The sequence below is a fragment of the Mustela nivalis genome (genome assembly GCF_964662115.1).
Source record: "Mustela nivalis genome assembly, chromosome: 19".
Classification (NCBI taxonomy): domain Eukaryota; kingdom Metazoa; phylum Chordata; class Mammalia; order Carnivora; family Mustelidae; genus Mustela; species Mustela nivalis.
Genome location: NC_139038.1, coordinates 40,037,006 through 40,056,174, shown reverse-complemented (window position 1 = coordinate 40,056,174; position 19,169 = coordinate 40,037,006). Strand labels below are relative to the sequence as shown.

At 44.7% G+C, this 19,169-nt stretch overlaps 1 protein-coding gene across 1 annotated transcript in view; it reads left to right on the top strand.

Annotated features, from left to right (window-relative positions):
- The window catches only part of LOC309854633 (uncharacterized protein), a gene marked incomplete at its 5' end in the record, with an annotated part of 139,750 nt that overhangs the window by 82,874 nt on the left and 37,707 nt on the right, over window positions 1-19,169 (top strand). The window contains one exon of the mRNA XM_082713988.1: window positions 12,031-12,113. Within this exon, the coding sequence (XP_082570114.1) occupies window positions 12,031-12,113 (83 nt within the window). The remainder of the gene's footprint in view (window positions 1-12,030; window positions 12,114-19,169) is intronic.

The window sequence follows — 19,169 nt, the reverse complement described above, 5'->3', positions numbered from 1 at the left end:
TAGCCCTTTATCTGATGTCGTTTGCAAATATCTTCTCCCATTCTGTCAGTTGTCTTTTGGTTTTGTTAACTGTTTCCTTTGCTGTGCAGAAGCTTTTGGTCTTGATGAAGTTCCAATAGTTTGTTTTTGCCTTTGATTTCCTCCCTTTTGATGATGTTTCTAGGAAGAAATTGCTGTGGTTGAGGTCGAAGATGTTGTTGCCTGTATTCTCCTCAAGGATTTTGATGGATTCCTTTCTCACATTGACGCCCTTCGTCCATTTTTAGTCTATTTTCCTGTGTAGTGTAAGGAAATGGTCCAGTTTCATTTTAATGCATGTGGCTGTCCAATTTCCCCAACACCATTTGTTGAAGAGATGGTCTTTGGACATTGGACATTCTTTCCTGCTTTGTTGAAGATTAGTTGACCATAGAGTTGAGGGTGTATTTTTGGATTCTCTCTTCTGATCCATTGATCTATGTGTCAGTTTTTGTGCCAGTACCCTTCTGTCTTGATGATGACAGCTTTGAAGCAGAGCTTGAATTCCAGAGTTGTGATGCCACCAACTTTGGCTTTCTTTTTCAATATTGCTTTGGCTATTCGAGGTTTTTTCTGGTTCCACATAAATTTTAGGATTATTTGTTCCATTTCTTTGAAAAAAATGGATGGGATTTTGATAGGGATTGCATTAAATGTGTGAATTTCTTTAGATAGCAAAGACATTTTCATAATATTTGTTTTTCCAATCCAGGTGCATGGAACCTTTTTCCATTTCTTTGTGTCTTCCTCAATTTCTTTCATGAGTGCTTTAGAGTTTTCTTAGTATAGTTTCTTTGCCTCTTTGCTTAGTTGTATTCCTAATTATCTTATGGTTTTGGGTGCAGTTGTAAATGGGGTTGACTCCTTAATTTTCGTCCTTTTGTCTTGTTGTTGTGTAAAGCAATGCAACTGATTTCTGTGCATTGGTTTTATATCCTGACACTTTACTGAATTCCTGTACAAGTTCTAGCAGATTTGGAGTGAAGTCTTTTGGGGTTTCCACATATAGTATCATATCATCTGCAAAGAGTGAGAGTTTGACTTTTTTTTTTTTTTTGCTGATTTGGATGTTTTTGATATCTTTTTGTTGTCTGATTGCTGAGGCGTGGACTTCTAGTACTATGTTGAATAGCAGTGGTGATAATGGACATCCCTGCCGTGTTCCTGGCCTTAGCGGAAAAGCTCTCAGTTTTTCTCCATTGAGAATGATATTTGCAGTGGGTTTTCCATAGATGGCTATGATAATATTGAGATATGGGCCCTCTATCCCTACACTTTGAAGTGTTCTGATCAGGAAGGAATGCTGTACTTTGTCAAATGCTTTCTCAGCATCTATTGAGAGTATCATGTGGTTCTTGTTCTTTTCTTAATGTATTGTATCACATTAATTGATTTGCAGATGTTGAACCAACCTTGCAGCCCTGGAATAAATCCCACTTGGTGGTGGAGAATAATCGTTTTAATGTACTCTTGGATCCTATTGGCTAGTATTTTGGTGAGGATTCTTGCGTCTGTGTTCATCAAGGATATTGATCTGTAATTCTCTTTTTTGATGGGATCCTTGTCTGGTTTGGGGATCAAGGTGATGCAGGCCTCATAAAACGAGTTTGGAAGTTTTCCTACCATTTCAGTTTTTTGGAACAGTTTCGGGACAATAGGAATTAATTCTTCTTTAAATGTTTGATAGAATTCCCCTGGGAAGCAATCTGGCCCTGGGCTTTTATTTGTTTGGATATTTTTGATGACTATTTCAATCTCCCTACTGGTTATGGGTCTGTTAAGGTTTTCTATTTATTCCTGGCTCACTTGTGATAGATAATATTGTCTCTGATAGTGCACCCACTTCTTCCAGATTGTCAGATTTGTTGGCGAAGAGTTGCTCATAATATGTACTTATAATTGTTTGTATTTCTTTGGTGTTGGTTTGATCTCTCCTCTTTCTTTTGTGATTTTATTAATTTGGGTCCTTTTTCTTTTCCTTTGATAGGTGTGGCCAGGGGTTTATCAATCTTATTAATTCTTTCAGAGAACCAGCTCCTAGTTTCATTGATTGGTTCTATTGTTTTGTTTGTTTGTTTGTTTGTTTGTTTGTTTTTAAAGATTTTAAGTATTTATTTGACAGAGAGAGAGATCACAAGTAAGCAGTAGGCAGAGAGGCAGGCATAGAGAGGGAGAAGGAAGCAGGCTTCCTGCTGAGCAGAGAGCCCGATGCAGGGCTCGATCCCGGGACCCTGGGATCATGACCTGAGCCAAAGGCAGAGCCCCAACCCACTGAGCCACCCAGGCGCCCCTGTTTGTTTGTTTCTATTTCATTGATTTCTGCTCTGATCTTTATGATTTCTCTTCTCCTGCTGAGTTTAGGTTTTCTTTGGTGTTCTTTCTCCAGCCCCTTTAGGTGTAGGGTTAGGTTGTGTATTTGAGACCTTTCTTATTTCTTGAGAAAGGCTTGTATCGCTATATATTTTCCTCTCAGCACTGCCTTTGCTGTGTCCCACGGATTTTGAACCATTGTGTTTTCATTGTCATTTGTTTCCATGATTTTTTTTTCAATTCTTCTTTATTTTCCTGGTTGAGACATCCATTCTTTAATAGGATGCTCTTTAGCTTCCTTTCTCTGTCATTTGAGTTCCTTCCAACTTTCCTCTTGTGATTGAGTTCTAGCTTCAGAGCATTGTCGTCTGAAAATATGCAGGGGATGATCCCAATCTTTTGATACCGGTTGAGACCTGATCTGTGAACCAGGATGTAATCTATTTTGGAGAATGTTCCATGTGCATTAGAGAAGAATATGTATTGTTGCTTTGGGATGGAATGTTCTGAATACATCTGTGATGGTCCAGTGTGTCATTTAAGGCCTTTATTTCCTTGTTCATCTTTCGCTTGCATGATCTGTCCATTTCAGTGAGGAGAGTGTTAAAGTCCCCTGCTCTTCTTGAATTATTGTTGATGTGTTTCTTTGATTTTGTTATTAATTGGTTTATATAGTTGGCTGCTCCCATGTTAGGGGCATAGATATTTAAAATTGTTAGATCTTCTTGTTGGAGAGACCCTTTGAGTATGATATAGTGTCCTTCCTCATCTCTTTTATTATAGTCTTTGGCATAAAATCTAATTGATCTGATAGAAGGATTGCCACCCCAGCTTTCTTCTGATTTTCATTAGCATGGTAAATTGTTTTCCACACCCTCACTTTAAATCTGGAGGTGTCTTAGGGTCTAAAATGAGTTTCTTGTAGGCAGCATATGGTTGGGTATTGTTTTTTTTATCCATTCTGATACCCTGTGTCTTTTGATTGGGGTATTTAACCCATTTACATTCAGGGGAACTATTGAGAGATATGAATTTAGTGCCCTTGTATTGCCTGTAAGATGACTGTTACTGTATGTTGTCTCTGTTCCTTTCTGATCTACAACTTTTAGGCTCTCTCTTTTCTTAGAGGACCACTTTCAATATTTTTTGTAGAGCTGGTTTGGTGTTTGCAAATTCTTTCAGATTTTGTTTGTCCTGGAAGGTTTTTACCTCTCCTTCTATTTTCAATGATAGTCTAGCTGGATATAGTATTCTTGGCTGCATATTTTTCTCATTTATTGCTCTGAATATATCTTGCCAGTCCTTGCTGGCCTGCCAGGTCTCTTTGGATAATTCTGCTGCCAATCTAATATTTTTACCATTGTATGTTACAGACTTCTTGTCCCGGGGTGCTGTCAGAATTTTCTCTTTGTTGCTAAGACTTGTAAATTTTACTATTAGATGGCGGGTTGTGGACCTATTCTTATTGATTTCGAGGGGGGTTCTCTACACCTCCTGGATTTTGATGCTTGCTCCCTTTGCCATATTAGGGAAATTCTCTCCAATAATTTTCTCTAATATACCTTCTGCTCTGCTCTCTCTTCTTCTCCTTCTGGAATCCCAGTTATTCTAATGTTGTTTTGTCTTATGGTATCACTTATCTCTGGAATTCTCCCCAAGTGGTCCTGTAGTTGTTTGTCTCTCTTTTGCTCAGCTTCTTTATTCTCTGTTATTTGGTCTTCTATATCACTAATTCTTTCTTCTGCCTCATTTATCCTAGCAGTAAGAGCCTCCATCTTTGATTGCACCTCTTTAATAGCTTTTTGGATTTCAACATGGTTAAACTGTGGTTCTTTTATTTATCCAGAAAGGGCTTTTATATCTCCAGGTAGGGTTTCTTTAATATCTCCCATGCCTTTTTAGAGCATGGCTAGAACCTTGAGAATCGTCATTTTGAACTCTAGATCTGACATATTACCAATGTCCGTATTGATTAGGTCCCTAGCCTTCGATACTGTCTCTTGTTCTTTATTTGTGGTGAGTTTTTCCGCCTTGTCACTTTGTCCAGATAAGAATATTTGAAGGAGCAAATAAAATACTAAAAGGGTGGCAAAGACCCCAGGAAAGTGTGCTTTAGCCAAATCAGAAGAGAACCCAAATCATGGTGGGAGAGAAAGGGGGAAAAAGGAGGTTCAGGGAAAAAATTTAAAAAAGAATACAAATAATGAAATAATATAAAAAAGAAAAATATATATACATATTAGTCTGGTGACTAGAACAGGGTCATTCACTTAATTTGGGGTGTATTTTTGTCTCTTACAAGAAATTACCTCCCAAAATTTTAAAGGATGGAAAACATATATAAGAGTAAGCACAATGAAGGACGGAATATGACTATTAAGATGAAAAGAATTTTTTTTAATTTCTAAAGAAAGAGTTGATATGTAAGTTGGTTGGGAGAATAAAGAAAAAGAAAGTGGAGAAGAATTGCTCAGGCTGGAGAGTAGAACAAGCCCGGTGGTAGATTTAGGGTGTAGTTTCATCTATTAGAAGAAGTTGTACCCCAAATTTTTTAGAAGAAAAAACCCTATGTGTATACAGAAACTGAAGTTAGATACAATGAAGGATAACGTGACAATAATAATGAAGGTTTGAAAAAGATTATTTTAATGAAAAGTATTGTTAAGATAAACTAGTTTAAAAAAAACGTTAAAAGAAGAAAGGGTAAACGTTTAAAAAAAATTAGCTGAAGATAAAAAAGTAAAGTTAAAAAAATTAACTTTGCAAGACTAAAGTATCATGAGGAGAAAGCCGTGAATTCATGGTTTGCTTTAGCCTCCTCTGGTATTCCGCTGTTCTCCTTGGTAAGTGAACTTGGTCTTGGCTGGACTTCTTGTTGATCTTCTCAGGGAGGGGACTGTTGTAGTGATTCGCAGGTCTCTTTGCCCCAGGCAGAATTGCACCACCCTTTCCAGAGGCCAGGCTAAGTAATCCGCTGGGGTCGCTTTCAGGAGATTTTGTTTCCTGAACACTTTCCGTAGAGTTCCAGAGATCAGTAATGAAAGTGGCGGCCTCCCAATCTCTGTCCTGGAGGAGCCGAAAGCTCAGGGACCCACTCCTCAGTGCGCCCTCAGGGAAAAGCACTCATCATTTCCCTCTCCCTGGCCTCCGGCTGCGCTCAGACCTCACCCAGGCTGTGACCAAGTGTCTCTGTCTCTGGCACACAGCTCCACCTGGAGTCTCCGAAACCCTTAGATCGCTGAGCTCTTTTGGGGGGATTTCCCCAGATCCTGTGCCATGGATTACGGTTCAAGGTAACGCTGAGTTGAGAGGTCACTCCTTGGCTCTCTTTCTGTTGCCGGCTTCCCCGCTCTAATACTTGCATGTTCTATGACACTCAGACACCCCCGGGCCTTCTGTGACCCTGCAGGACCTGGGGCCACGCCGTCCCTGCATGGGCTTCAGCCCGGTTTAGCCTCTGGAGCGACGTCCCTCAGTGCACATCGCTTTTAAAAGTCCTGGATTTGTGCTCTGTTGCTTGTCAGGAGCCGGACCCTCCCCACGGGGTCTATCTTCCCATCGCTTTGGATTCACTTCTCCGTGGGTCCGACCTTTCAGAAAGTAGTCGATATTCTGTTTCTCAAATTGATGCTCTTATTCTCTTCGATCTCCTGTTGGATCTGTAGGTGTTTGGAATGGTTTGATAAGCTATCTAGCTCATCTCCTGCTACCTGATGTCATCTCAGCCTGCTATTTCTCCACCATCTTGACTCCTCCCTCCCTCTGGATTGTTAATCTCTGTATATTTTGAGGACTCAATTAAGTAATATACACTAAAATTCAGAGGATGTATCCAGAGCAAATTAACTGACACAGAAAGATAAGGCACAAAACAATTACGTTACTAAACATATCCGGATCCCCAGTGTTGGCATGACTGTGGAAACTAGCTCCATACCAGCGTCCTTGAGGTGGTGTTTGGAGGAAAACAGTTTGTCCTAGGATGAGTCTTTCCCATAAGCCCGGTAGTGGCATCTGATGGTGCTGGTCTCTGCAAACCTGGGAACCATAGCGAGGATAGAAGTTAAAGGAGAATAGAGCTTCATGGCAAAAGACATTTGTCATCTGATAACTGAGGGAAGGATTGAAAACGGGTAAGGAAGTTTTGTCGGTTTTGATCCTGCAGGCAAAGAAAAATGATGAAGGAAAGGCTGTAAGAACAGCTTTGATCCCACAGTCCAATTATAGTCAGGTGAAGTGTTTCCTGTGTCAGGATCAATTGTATGAGGGGACAGATAAGAGGAGGATGGCCACATTGGCAGATGATTGAAAATCACACCCAGTGTTGGGTTTTGTCTGGTGAAAACAATTGTCCCCCCTCACAGACGAGAAGTGGAAGAAATGCGAGAAGAGCTGCAGGAGTCTAACCTCAGCTTCAACCACAAGGTAACCGAAGTTGTGTCCAACACACTGACCCCTTGGCGCCCCCTGCAGGTGATGGTCGTGGCCCTTAGAGCCCTGAACATGGGTTTCTGGTGTGTTGGCTTTTTCAGATCGCAGTTCAAGAGAGGAATGCTCTGGCTAACTGGGTAAGTGTTTTCCTTTTCCTCATCTTCGTTTGCGGCACAGTCGGGCACAACTGAAGGTGGGTGTGTTTTTCTGCCGCAGATGAAGGCTCGGTATTGGGAAACAAGGATGATGCAGCAGAGCAGGGAGAACACCTACTGGAAATACAGGTGTGGGAGTTTGACATGCGTTTTTGCAGGTGTTTGGAGAGGTGAGGGCTATGCTGTTTACTGCCTAGGAGAGGACGTGGTGTTGTAATTCTTAGAGATGTCCATTCTTTTTCTGTGTTCAAGACTGCGCATGATGCAAAGGGAGATGCTGCCTGTGGGGTCCGTGAGGCGGGAACTGAAGCCGGGAAAGCCTGAGTTGCAGAAGCCTGTGTGGCAAGGTAGGGAGCACAATGGGAAATGCAGCAGCCTGATTTCTGCTGTGAAACCACACGGTGTCCTTCCTGTTCCTGTGGGTGATTGCTGTGTGTCCTGGAGAGAATCACAAGCCTGCAGGTGGTCTGAAGGGGTGACAGGAGGGTGCTTTTCTTATATGCCCCCAGGCAGCAGGACACTTGCCCCCGTGACAGGTGGAGCTCACACCGCTCCACACCTTACCCTTGCTACCCCCTTCGGAAGAGCTGAGACTGAGAAGGTGCGAGACGAGCGCCCTTCCCACCTTGACTCAGTGGTCACCTTGACAAAAAAAAAAAAAAGACTATTGGTGAAAAAGGGCATTTATTTACTCATTATGGAGGTTTCTATATTTTTGTTTTATTTGTCATCTATAGGACCATATTGAGCAATGAAATATATTTTACTCCTCTCATGTTATCGGTGCAATGCCATAGCTTTATTGCTCAATCTGTCTATGATTTCTTTGTTCATGACTATACAAATGTCAAAGTCTGTTTCTTCCCTGAAATGTTTATTTGTTGGCCAGTCACTCATTCTAGGTCCCAACTGCAGGATGGACAAATGAACCATCCACCTGTGGCCTGAGAAGAGAACATGGGCTGTTCATGTTGAGGGTTTGTGGATGTCCCCACACAAGGCTATTCTCACTTAGGTGTTTAATCTATGAAGATAAAGTGATTTTTTTCTGATGTGTGTTGAGCACCCCAATTTTAGTGTTGATAGCCAGTTGTACCCCGACCTGTTTACACGTGATGGATTGCTTACAGAAACACTGGAACCAGGGCCCTGGAGTGTCTCACGCAAGAGGTGACTGGTGTCTCTCGTTGCAAAGGACTCACTTGAGTTAAGGGTGAAACCCTCTGATAAGGGACCCAAGTAACCCTCTGATAAGGGACCCAAGTGTGGGAAAGAGTGCAAGATGGGAGAGGAAGGCATGGAGGGCATGAAACCACAATAAACATCTGACCTTTGTCTGATCTAGCATCTAGAGTGGTTCCCAGGATAAACAGCAGCACTAACCCTCAAAGGGACCCAGAGATGCATACGGTAAGTGCTTGGGCATTTTTAGTTGTGTCTGTTTCTGAAATGGATTGCAGTGTGGACAGGTCCCTGTCCTATCCTGTGGCCTTGGTGTGTGTCCTGTGATCATCCCTTTCAGAGTGCACGCTGTTCACCCAGGAGCCTCCATCTGCTCCCTTAGAGGTCTTCAAATTTGTGCTTCCTCCCAAAGCTGTAGATGCTTTGCGACACGGGATGGTAGGACGCTCACCTCATGCGTGTGTGTGTGTGTGTGTGTGTGTGTGTGTGTGTGTACGTGCGTGTATGTGTGTGTGTACATAACTCGAGGAGGGTGACATCTCACCCCACAGTGAAGTCAGCTAGCCTGGCTGACTCCTTGCGGTTTGCTTTCCTGCGGGAGCTGGAGCATTTTTAGTATTTGGGTCAGGAGACTAACCTGGGAGGGTGTCTGCAGAGGTCCTCAGATGGAAAATGGGAAAAGCCAGGACCGCGTCACACTTGCCCCACATGCTTTGGGCAGCTTGAGTGTTTGTGGAGAAGGTGAGCTGTGACCTCCCGTGCGTCCCATCTGAGTGGGTGAAGACGACAGCTAGATTCCCTCCAGTTGGCCCCTGGGTGAGATGATGATGAACTCTGGCAGGTGCCAGGTGTGTCATAGAAAATACCCCCTGGAGCAGCAGCCCTGAGGAGGGAATCCCAGTGACTCTCTGCAAGGCCCACACCTCACACGTGTTTTACTTATGCTTCCGTGAGCAGGTTCTGATGGGGTCTGATGGCTGTGCCAGCTCATAGCGTCTCTCCCGACCCATCCTGGGAGCATTGCCTGTGCTCTCCAGACACACTGGTTCCCATTTGGGGGTATCGAATCGGCCCATCAGTGGTTCTCAGCACCCAGGACTAGGCATTTGCTCTGTGCCTGAGCTAAGGACTGTCCGAATGTCAGGGATCCACAGAGCTGGTCTTGCTCACTCTAAGGGGTCCTGTTTCTCTCAGAAAGCACTCTTCCAGGTCCTCTGCAGGACTCCGGACACTCCTATCTCCTCAGCGCTGTCTGTGGCCATGGACAGCCCTTGTGGAGTGTAGAAGATCCCATTGTCAGGGAGGAAAGCAGAGCTGGTCAGGGGGGATGCTGGTGGGCTTCCGGTTGACCCACAAGCACCTGCACTTCCATGCATGGACACCTGGCTTCCCATGGCCTCTCATTGTGTTTGTTCTCAATGTATAGAAGGAGCTGCTCTGTTTGCTGTGATGGGGGAGGTGTGGTCCCAGCTGTAGATACTGGCCTGTCCTGAGTGGAGTTTTTTCCTTAGCTGATTATCCTTGGTGTCACACTCTTGTCTCTGTCGAGGTGTGCAGACCTATATTAACATGTGGTGACAGTAGTTTTCCCCATGGCATCTCTTCACCCCAGGTGCTAGGTGAGACACAGGGGGCGGATAGCCGTTCTGGCACAGATGCTATAGTATTGGAACATGGTGGTGGGGAAGATGTGTGTGTGGATGTGTACCCCTGCCTGCCCACAGTGCACTCCGGGGAAGTAACTGGGGGAGGAGGTCCCCTCCCTCCACAGTGAAGTCCTCTGGCCAGCCCGACTCCCTTTAGGTTACGTTCAGGAGCACTGGTGTGCTCATGCTGGGGATAGATGGGTCTGGGAATCCTCACAAACAGAAACTGGAGAAAACTCTCTCTGCATTTTATACTGTCTCCTTTGCAGTCTGCAATGTTCTCAGGGCATGTTTCACAAGTCATCTCCATTTTACTTCTGATGGAAAACGTGCCTTGCAGAACCAGCCCACTTAAGACCCTGTCTACAAGTATTTTGAAGTGTCAAAGCTCTTATGTGCACTGTCGTAATCTCACACTGGGTCACATGTTCTTAAGGGGGACATCAGTGATTACATGCATGATCACTGCCTCCCAGCCCTTCAGCTGGGTTTCCAGGAGCAGGTCACTGGGTCCTAAGTTACTGTGAGAGTTGATTTCTTTTCTCATTACACGTGTGGAGTTTTCCACTGGGAAGCATATACCCTTTTGGGAATTCTCTCATATGGCCTTCCCATCTTCATTTCCCATTGTACAAAATTACTCTGGAACTCAGTAGGTTGAAATTTCCAAATGACTATGTTTTCAGACAAACACAGGGGGCGCCTGTGTGGCTCAGTGCATTAAAGCCTCTGCCTTAGGCTCAGGTCATGATCCTAGGTCCTGGGATCAAGCCCCACATCAGACTCTCTGCTCAGCCTGCTTCCCTTTCTCTCTCTCTCTCTCTCTCTCTCTCTCTCTCTCTGCCTCTCTGCCTGATTCTGATCTCTGTCTGTCAAATAAATAAAATCTTTAAAAAAAAAAAAAAGACAAGCACAGCTGATGAGTGTAAATAAAGGTTTTTGGTATCATGTCCCTCGGAAGACACTTTTCCAGTGCCCCTGTCAGACCACAAGGCCCTAATTCCTCAAGTGTCTTTGTAGCCATGGACAGAAACTGTAGAGAGTAGAGGACCCCTTTGTCAGGAGCGAGGCAGCGTGGGGAGAGTCAGGGACTTACAGGCCAACGATTCCCCTCAAGTGGCTCAGAAACTTTGTGGAGAAAGGGCATTCAGTTTCGTCACATTCTCTCTATTATGACCAAAGCAAAATCTTCTCTGGTGGCTGAGGAGGATAGAGGAAGTGTTGTCCAGGATGTCGATGCCTCCATGTCTGGAATGTGCTGCTTTAGTCTGCAATGATCCTTTTTCATCTTTAAGACACGACTTCTTGCTGGAGAATGTGGGCCGACATGGGCAGTGATGTGTTGTGACAGGCTATTCCTGTAACAGCCATTGCCCTCTCCACCCTCATTGGACTGGCCCCAGCTGGGAGGGGCATGTAAATTTTCTAGCATGATGCAGCTCTCCTGGAAGGTGGTATTGGAGAAGGAGCCGGATGCTGAGAGCTCTTTGTTTTGGTTTCTTTTCTTGGTGTTGCAACTTTTGTCTGTTTTGCTAAAATATTTTCTTGTCTGTTCTGCAGGTCGCTAGAGGTGTGAGAGAGTTCCCTCATTGCCCAGGGCTCCTCCATATGCCCTACCACATGGGGTGGAATGTACCAGACTTCCCTCCTCCTCATCCACCTCCACAGTGGTGGACATGGGGGCCTCGGGCACACCTCGTTCCCCCACCACATGGTGAGATGATCTGAATTGACATGGGTCATAGAGCTTATTCATAGTTGAACCACTTCTGTCAGTGGAGAGTATGGAGAGGTGGTACCACAAGGCTTTGCAATGCAGCAATATGCCCAAGTGAGGACATGGTAACATTGCTCCACTTTGTCTGACGTCCATCTCATGGACTGTCTGGTTCACCATACAGAACTGGGCATCAGGCTTCTACTATGGAGCAGAAAGTGACATTCCACAGAGGACAGACATAGAAGCATTGCTCAGGTGCACCACACAGACATGACGTTTTGGGCTCTGGGCTGGACAAATCACAACCTTCACATCAGTCTCACATGTGGAGACCCCAGTTGTCCAGCATTATAGATTAGTTCTGGAAACATATGTCCCAGGCAGAGTGGTCGTATCTGCGAGGGTGATGGACAGTTCCCGTCTTCGTCCACAAGGGTCAGGGGAGTCCTGTGAGAATCACAGTGGACCCTCCAGAAGGAGAGAGGGGAATAGGCTGGGGCAGGGGTAGAGGGTTGGCTTGAATCCTGTGTGGTCGTCGCCAGTCTGAAACCACCTCTGTCCCTTCTAGGCCTTCGGTCCAAATCAGAAGCCTGTGGAGTTCAAGGGGACAATAGCAGCACCATGCCCGAGAAGGTCCCAGAGAAGAACCAAGTAAATGCTGGGGTGTTTTCAGTTGTACCCATTTCTGGAATCCTGTTCCTCTCTGGGCAGCACAGTGTCTTGGCCTGTGTGTGTTGGGTATATCCTGGGGTCTGTGTGTGGTGTCGTTTCCTGTTCAAAGTGGCAAGTCTTCATGCAGAGCTTACAGGTGTCTATTTCCAGATCACCTTCTGGTTGTGTCAGTGGAGCAAAGGCAGAGTTTGTGTTCAGGGCTTGACTTTCAAGGGGAAACCAGGCTGGGGACCCTGTATGATTCTGAAGTTCTTCAGGACACACGTGCATGTTCCTGGCTATTTGCACACACTGAGCAGTGGGCAGGTGCCATTGCTGGGAAGGAAGTGTCTCCGTTGCACAATGGCAGACATCTGTCTCTTACCGTCGTGCACATCCAGCACCCGCATACGTTGTTCTGGGAGGGATGAAACACCTCTCACTTCATCTGTGGCGTGTAGGGTTTAAGCTGTCATTTCCTTAGTTGTATAAACGCCTGACACAGGCCTGTGGTCCCTTCATTCTTCATTAGCGTAGGGGTCTGCCCTTGTCCTCTGCAGTTTAGAAACTTGTGGGTAACGGTCTTGTCTGGTCTGGGAGGTGAGAATGAAAGAAAAAGTGGCAGATGCCGGATGCAGGTGTAGAGGGTTTGTTGGAATGTTGCTCAGTCACTTCCAGGTGGAGAAGCTTCTGTCTTTTCCATGGTGTGGGTCAGATACAGATGCTGGAGCGTCCTCACAAGGACCAGCGGTGCTGCCCACAGGCCTCTCGTGGTATGGCAGAGTGAAGGCTGCTAGACATGGTAACTTTCTTCTGGTTGTTCTGTATTTAGAATTGATGGGCATTGTCTTCCAGTCATACTGAGAGGGTTGTAGGTTCCTTGTGGCAGAGAGCTGCCCTTCTCCGAACGCTGGGCTCAGCAGGTGTCACACACATATGGTACGGAGATGATGCTCTGTGCTCTGGGAGGGATGAGGCCTTAATGTGAGGAATTGAGGGTGTGCGTCTGAGAGAAGGGAGGGACACACTGATGACAGGACATAGACCGTGTGTTCTGTATAAGGGAAGAACTAGAGATGTATCCAGAAAAAAGGGAGGGAGCCCTGAGTCACACAGAAACAGGAGGTCGTGGATGCCCAGAAGGCCCGAGGTGCTCAGGGAGAGGCTGGGCTTCTCTCAGGGAGGGTGAGGCCGTTCCCGGCAGGCCAGCAGCTTGAGAGTGAGTGTGAAGACACCACGCCGTCCACACCGACTGCAGCATGTGTTCACTCACACAGTGTGGATCACGCCGTTATTTGTCTCAGAATGTCGTTTTTGCCATGAATCCCTTCACTCATAGTCTGTGAAGAGCGTTGTTTCCCTGAATTTCTGAAAATTCTGAACCATGTGAAAGAGTATCGTGGAGATTTGGAAATTTAACTTGGTCTTTGGGGATTCTTGTCTGGCTGACTTTAAGTCCCGCAGTGAGAAAACATGAAGACAAGACGGAAACCAGTGAAGGGTGGCCGCCCTGGCCTCAGCCCGAGTCAGACTGTTAGTGGGAGAGTCAGGGTTGGCCAGGAGCAGCCCTAGCTGGAGCCCTGTCACCAGGCCTCCGCATCTGCGTCACTACCCTGCCTGTAGCTCTGCACTTCCCTGGGACTTCAGTCCCAGTTTCCAGATTTGCCTGTGTTCCAGATTTCTCAGCCCAAATACCAGCTCTCAGTGGGGCCTTCTCAGGGCCTCCGCTTTTATTTTAATCTGTCATAGAGAGAACATATTGGATTCTGAGGTCACTAGAACAATAGGAGTTGAAGTACATAAGGAACCTGCAGGGGCTCCTGGGCGACTCAGTGGGTTAAGCAGCAGAATCTTGATTGCTGCTCCGGTCATGATCTCGAGCTTTTGCGATTGAGCCCCAAGTCGGGCTCGGTGCTGAGTGTGGAGCCTATCTGGGATTCTCTCTCTCCCTTACCTTCTCCCCCATCCGTCTTCACTCACAAGTTTGTGCTTTCTCTGTCTCTGTCTCAAAAAGAAAAAAATAATAATAATTGGCAAAGAATCTGGGCTCTGACTATTCACCATTCTCACTGTTTAAATGAAAATAGCTCCATGCCAATGAGCATCAAAAAATGTTTATTTAAGTCCACAAAATACACTAAGAGTGTAATACCTCAGCCCCGGTAGTGGCAATTGTCATTTCAAAGACAAGGCAAAGAGCCCCCTTTTTTCTATTAAATGTCAGGTCCTAGCCACAGTGAAGTAAAATATAGTTAAGAGAACAGGTACAATCAGATATTTCTATGTGAGATGTGAAGACAATTATTGTCTATTACATACAGACTCACAGATGTGGCCACACACCCAAGTGTTCATCCAAGGCCTCAGATACAGTATGGGAGGCAGAGAGCATTTAGGAAAACATAAGATCCCATTGTACTAACCCAAATCATCTTGCCTTACAGGGTAATCATTTTGTAATCTGAAGACTTCCTTGACCTCCAACAACCAGGCTCCAATGAGTTTTTATATCTAGTCAAGATATGAATGTTTCTGCCTGGTGGTCTGAATGCTTTCCCTGCCCATCCTGTACCCTGTGCTTTGTCTCTCCTGGTATCTCCCCAATAAACTGTACATGGTTCTGTCTCTGTGTCAGCATCTCCCTTCAGGGGGACCTACAGTCCCTTCCTTCGAGGGCACAGGGTGAAGCCTTCAGGCACAGATATCACCCTGGCAACAGTGCAGGGATGGAGGATAGAGCAAGATTACCCTTCGTGGTACTTCTACTGCAGGGACCCCAGGAACCTTTCTGGGGAGGGGGCCCAGTTTGAATTTAGATCTGCTGGTGTTTGTATTAACTCTGGTGACAGATCCTCTTGAGCACATGGCACCTGCTTGTTTAGGGGGATAATGATCAGCAGGACAGGTGGCTGTCCCCAGGCAGTGGTCTACTGTGACAGTGAGCAGAGAATGAAGTGTCTTGTGAGGCCCCGAGAGCCTGGTGAGGAGGACCTGCATTAATCCAGGTTTTGTGCAGGGTTTTCACCTCACCAGCTGCCCCCCAACCACACGGGGGCCTTGAGTGGAGCTGATGGTGGCAGTGTTTGTGGTAAGACCCATGATGCCCCACAGTCCTCCCACAGTTTCCCTGTTGAGGGATGGGCAGGGCAGAGGTCCCTGACAGGAGACCCATCCCTTCATCAGCAGCAGGAGGATTTGGGTGTGTATGCTTCTGTCCCCTTTTAGGCCCTTTCTTCCCAATCCCTTCTGCAGCAGAGCTGCTGGATCCTGCAAAGCCCTCCTTCTTCCCAGGTCATGGGATCCAGCTCCATTCTCACTGCCCCAGGATAGAGAGCCAGAGCTGTATTTCCAGCCGGTTCACCCGATGCCCTGGGGAGAACCTGGGGCCTTTGCAGTAACTTCTTGCCTCCTGAGGTGTGACACAGAAGCTGCCTTGTTGGCTGAGTGCTGAGTAGGGGGCTCTGGGAGCTTCCCCAGAACATGCTGGTAGGTGAGAAAGTACAGGGGATGACATATTGGGGCTCTTCCCAGAGTTTGGTCCTCATTGTCCCTGAGGGCATTTGAAGACCCTATTTTACTCAAGGGTCTCTGGATTGAGAGGTCACGGACACTGCAACAGAAATACTGTGGTTGGTTTTTTTTACCAATGCCGACTTGTTTCTGGGGAGAAATCGTGACTCAGCTTCAGAGAAACTGGAGCTACATTGGGTTGGGCCAGGAATGCAAGAACCATTGACCTTCAGGACCTTTTAGAAGGAGGAGCTGGGATCCCGCTCTCTGAGTTCTGCTAGACCCAGTACCCCAGGTAAAAGCACAGACTGTCCTGCACTGATGCTTTTATTACTTTTCAGTGTTTATTTTTTTCCAACAATGTTACAGTAGTTGGAAAACAAGTGCAAACTTGACAGGTCCCTGATTCCATAAACCTCTCATTTTTTTAAGGTTAAATTTACAAGGAAAACTGGAATTGTTTTATTTATCCTTTCTCGTGATCATTGGAAGGAAACTCATCAATAATATCTTCAAAACCTCATCTCCTTTTCTCTGTTTTCTTTTTTAATGATTTTATGTAAGTACAGTGGTGAGGAGGGGGAGGCAGAGGCAGAGGGAGAAGGTGACTCAACACTGAGTGGGGACTCCAACGTGGAACTCGATCCCAGGATCCTGACATCAAGACCTGATCCACCCAGGTGCCCCTGCTTATCTCTTTATTCTCAACTGAGATTTGCCATGTTTTCTAATTTTCTCATGAGCCAGTAACAATCTTCAGCAGTTTTAAGTTGGTTAAAAAGAGTTCAGTAAGAGCTCCTTCGCAGGATTCCACTGAGATTTCTTCTGTTCAAAGTGTCAAGACCACTTCTCAATATGCGAAAGATTGTACTAAGCAAAATTTGTGAATCAGCATTTGAAAAAAAGCTGCTATTTGTTGAAGATATTAAAATAGATGCTTAGCTCCACTGATTCATGCACTTCCCGCTTTTTTTCCCTTTGTTGCTTATTTCTAATTCAGATATCATATTCATAGCTCTTCCTGAGTTTTCCATGCCTCACACCTACTTTTAGGTTCCTTTGTGACTTGTAAAGAAAACAGACCTTCTGGTGAGCGTGCAACTTTATGTCCCTTCAGGATTTGTTGTTTACATCTCTATTAACGTTTCTCACCCATTTAAAACTATCATGCACCTTGACATATTACAAAAGAAGTGTAATCTATATGCATCTGTATGATTTCATCTAATTATAGTGTATTTATTGGAGATTTTCTGTTTATGACTAAGACCTGAGAATATCTCCCAAGTTCATTGAATTTGGAAAAATCATATATCCTAAGTATGAAATTTTGAAAGTTTGCATATTGAAATATGGAATATGAAAGATGCATGTTTGCATCTCCTAAATGGAGATGACGTCCCTCTTAAGGTTATTTTCTGAGCAAGGTGCAAGTGGACGTAATCATTGTGAGGGAAGAAAAAAGGTCTTCCATTCTTTTCCAAACATGCTGCAGTTGCTCCATTATCTTATGTCTGGATATGGGCAATTATTTTTTCTTTTCAAATTTTTATTTAAGTTCTACTTAGTTAACATGCAGTGTGTGGATATAAGCAATCTTTTGACGGTATCCTTTTTTTAACCATTTATTGATTTCATAAATTAACATACCTTATTTCTTCTCCATGCTAAGAAAATCAACCAATGTATCATCTATCTTTATGACCCAATTCTTTGTTTTTAGGATTTTATTTATTAATCTGAGAGACAGAGAAAGAGAGAGCATGTATGGAGGGGCTTAGGCAGAGGGAGAAGCAGACTCTGCTGAGCAGAGAGCCTGCTGCATGAATAGATCCCAGGACCTTGAAAAATGACCAGAGCAGAGGGCAGGTGCTTAACCCCCTGAACCACCCAGGCACACCCTTATGACAATTTTTTTAAAGATTCCATTTATTAGTTGGACAGACAGAGATCACGAGTAGGCAGAGAGGCAGGCAGAGAGAGAGGAGGAAGCAGGCTCCCTGCTCCCCAGAGAGCCCGATGCAGGGCTCGATCCCAGACCTCTGGGATGATGACCTGAGCCTGAGGCAGAGGCTCTAACCCACTGAGCCACCCAGGTGCTCCCCTTATGACATTCTCTTTTTTTTTTTAATTTTATTTATTAGTTTTACAGAGAGAAGGCACAAGCAGAGGGAGTGGGAGAGGGAGAAGCAGGCTTCCCATAGAGCAGGGAGCCCGATGTGGGGCTTGATCTCAGGACTCTGGGATCATGACCTGAGCCAAAGGCAGATGCTTAACAACTGAGCCACCCAGGCGCCCCCCTTATCCATTCTTAATATGACATCTCTTATAATTGAAGCTTTTCCTCACTGATGGGCTTTACCTGTTTTCCCGTCAATAACCAGGGGATAGCATTTTGCTTTGAATATTCTCAATAGTGTTTCAGGTCTAATATAATGTTGTAGTAGCATTACAAATTATTTTTGAATTTTGTTATACATATAAGACTAGATCTTACTATCACTATATGATTAGGCATATAAACACTATAATAATCTATAATACTCTAAATTCAGAATCCTTCCAGAGTTTGGGCTTTCAATATTTTCTTGTGATCCCCTAAGATTTAAATTGTTTATTGCACAAAACTTAACATCTAAATCACTCCCAAAATATTCTTTCATTTTAAAATATTTTTTTTCATTTGCTACAAAGCACAACATAATAAATTATTAGTTTGAATAATTTGTGAACTTTGTTTTGAACAAAAAAAAACCCTTCATGATGAAATATTACATCTTCGTTGTGACAGATTCTGTTTCTGATCTGTGATATCAGTGAGCCAGAGATGGACCCTGTGTATTGGCAGCTGCAACCCATGAGCTAAAAACCTTTGGCTGGTGCCTAAGTCAGATTTGTTTTCTACACATCCAGTCTTTTAAAAACATAACCCTGGAGAGCAGATGTTAAGGTATTGACTGCCTGCCTCAATTCTTTATGTCGTGAAACTGTGACCAACATTTTCTTATCATAAATAAAGTCAGTGAGTCAATCAAGCAATCCAGATTAATCCTTCAGCTCTAAAAGACCCTGAACAACTGTTGGCCTTCTAAATCCCTGAGGCAGAGACCCCGCACCCCATCCAGGCTGCAGAAAGGCATTACTTAGGCTCATGTGTACTCACTTCAATGTCCCCAGTATTGGAAGAATTAATACTGTGATGGGCCACCCATCTTGCAAACCTGTCGGTCCCCCAGGATATGGGGGTTCCATGTTACTGTCATCTTTTTCCTTCAGCCTGAAACTCATTGAACTCACTCTACATCCTTCCAGTCTTGAAATGTCTTTATAAAATGAAATATTTGATTGTCCAGTTACTGCTGAAGAGGATGAAGGGGAGGAAGAGAAAAATGAGGTATCCTGAGAACAATTGAGCCAGCAACATGGATCACTTGGCCACATGTAATTTTTTTAACAGGTTCAGCCCTGGTGTAAAATATCACATCCTTCATTTTTCATTTTTTGAGGAACCTCTACACTGTTTTCCAAAGTGGCTGTACCAACTTC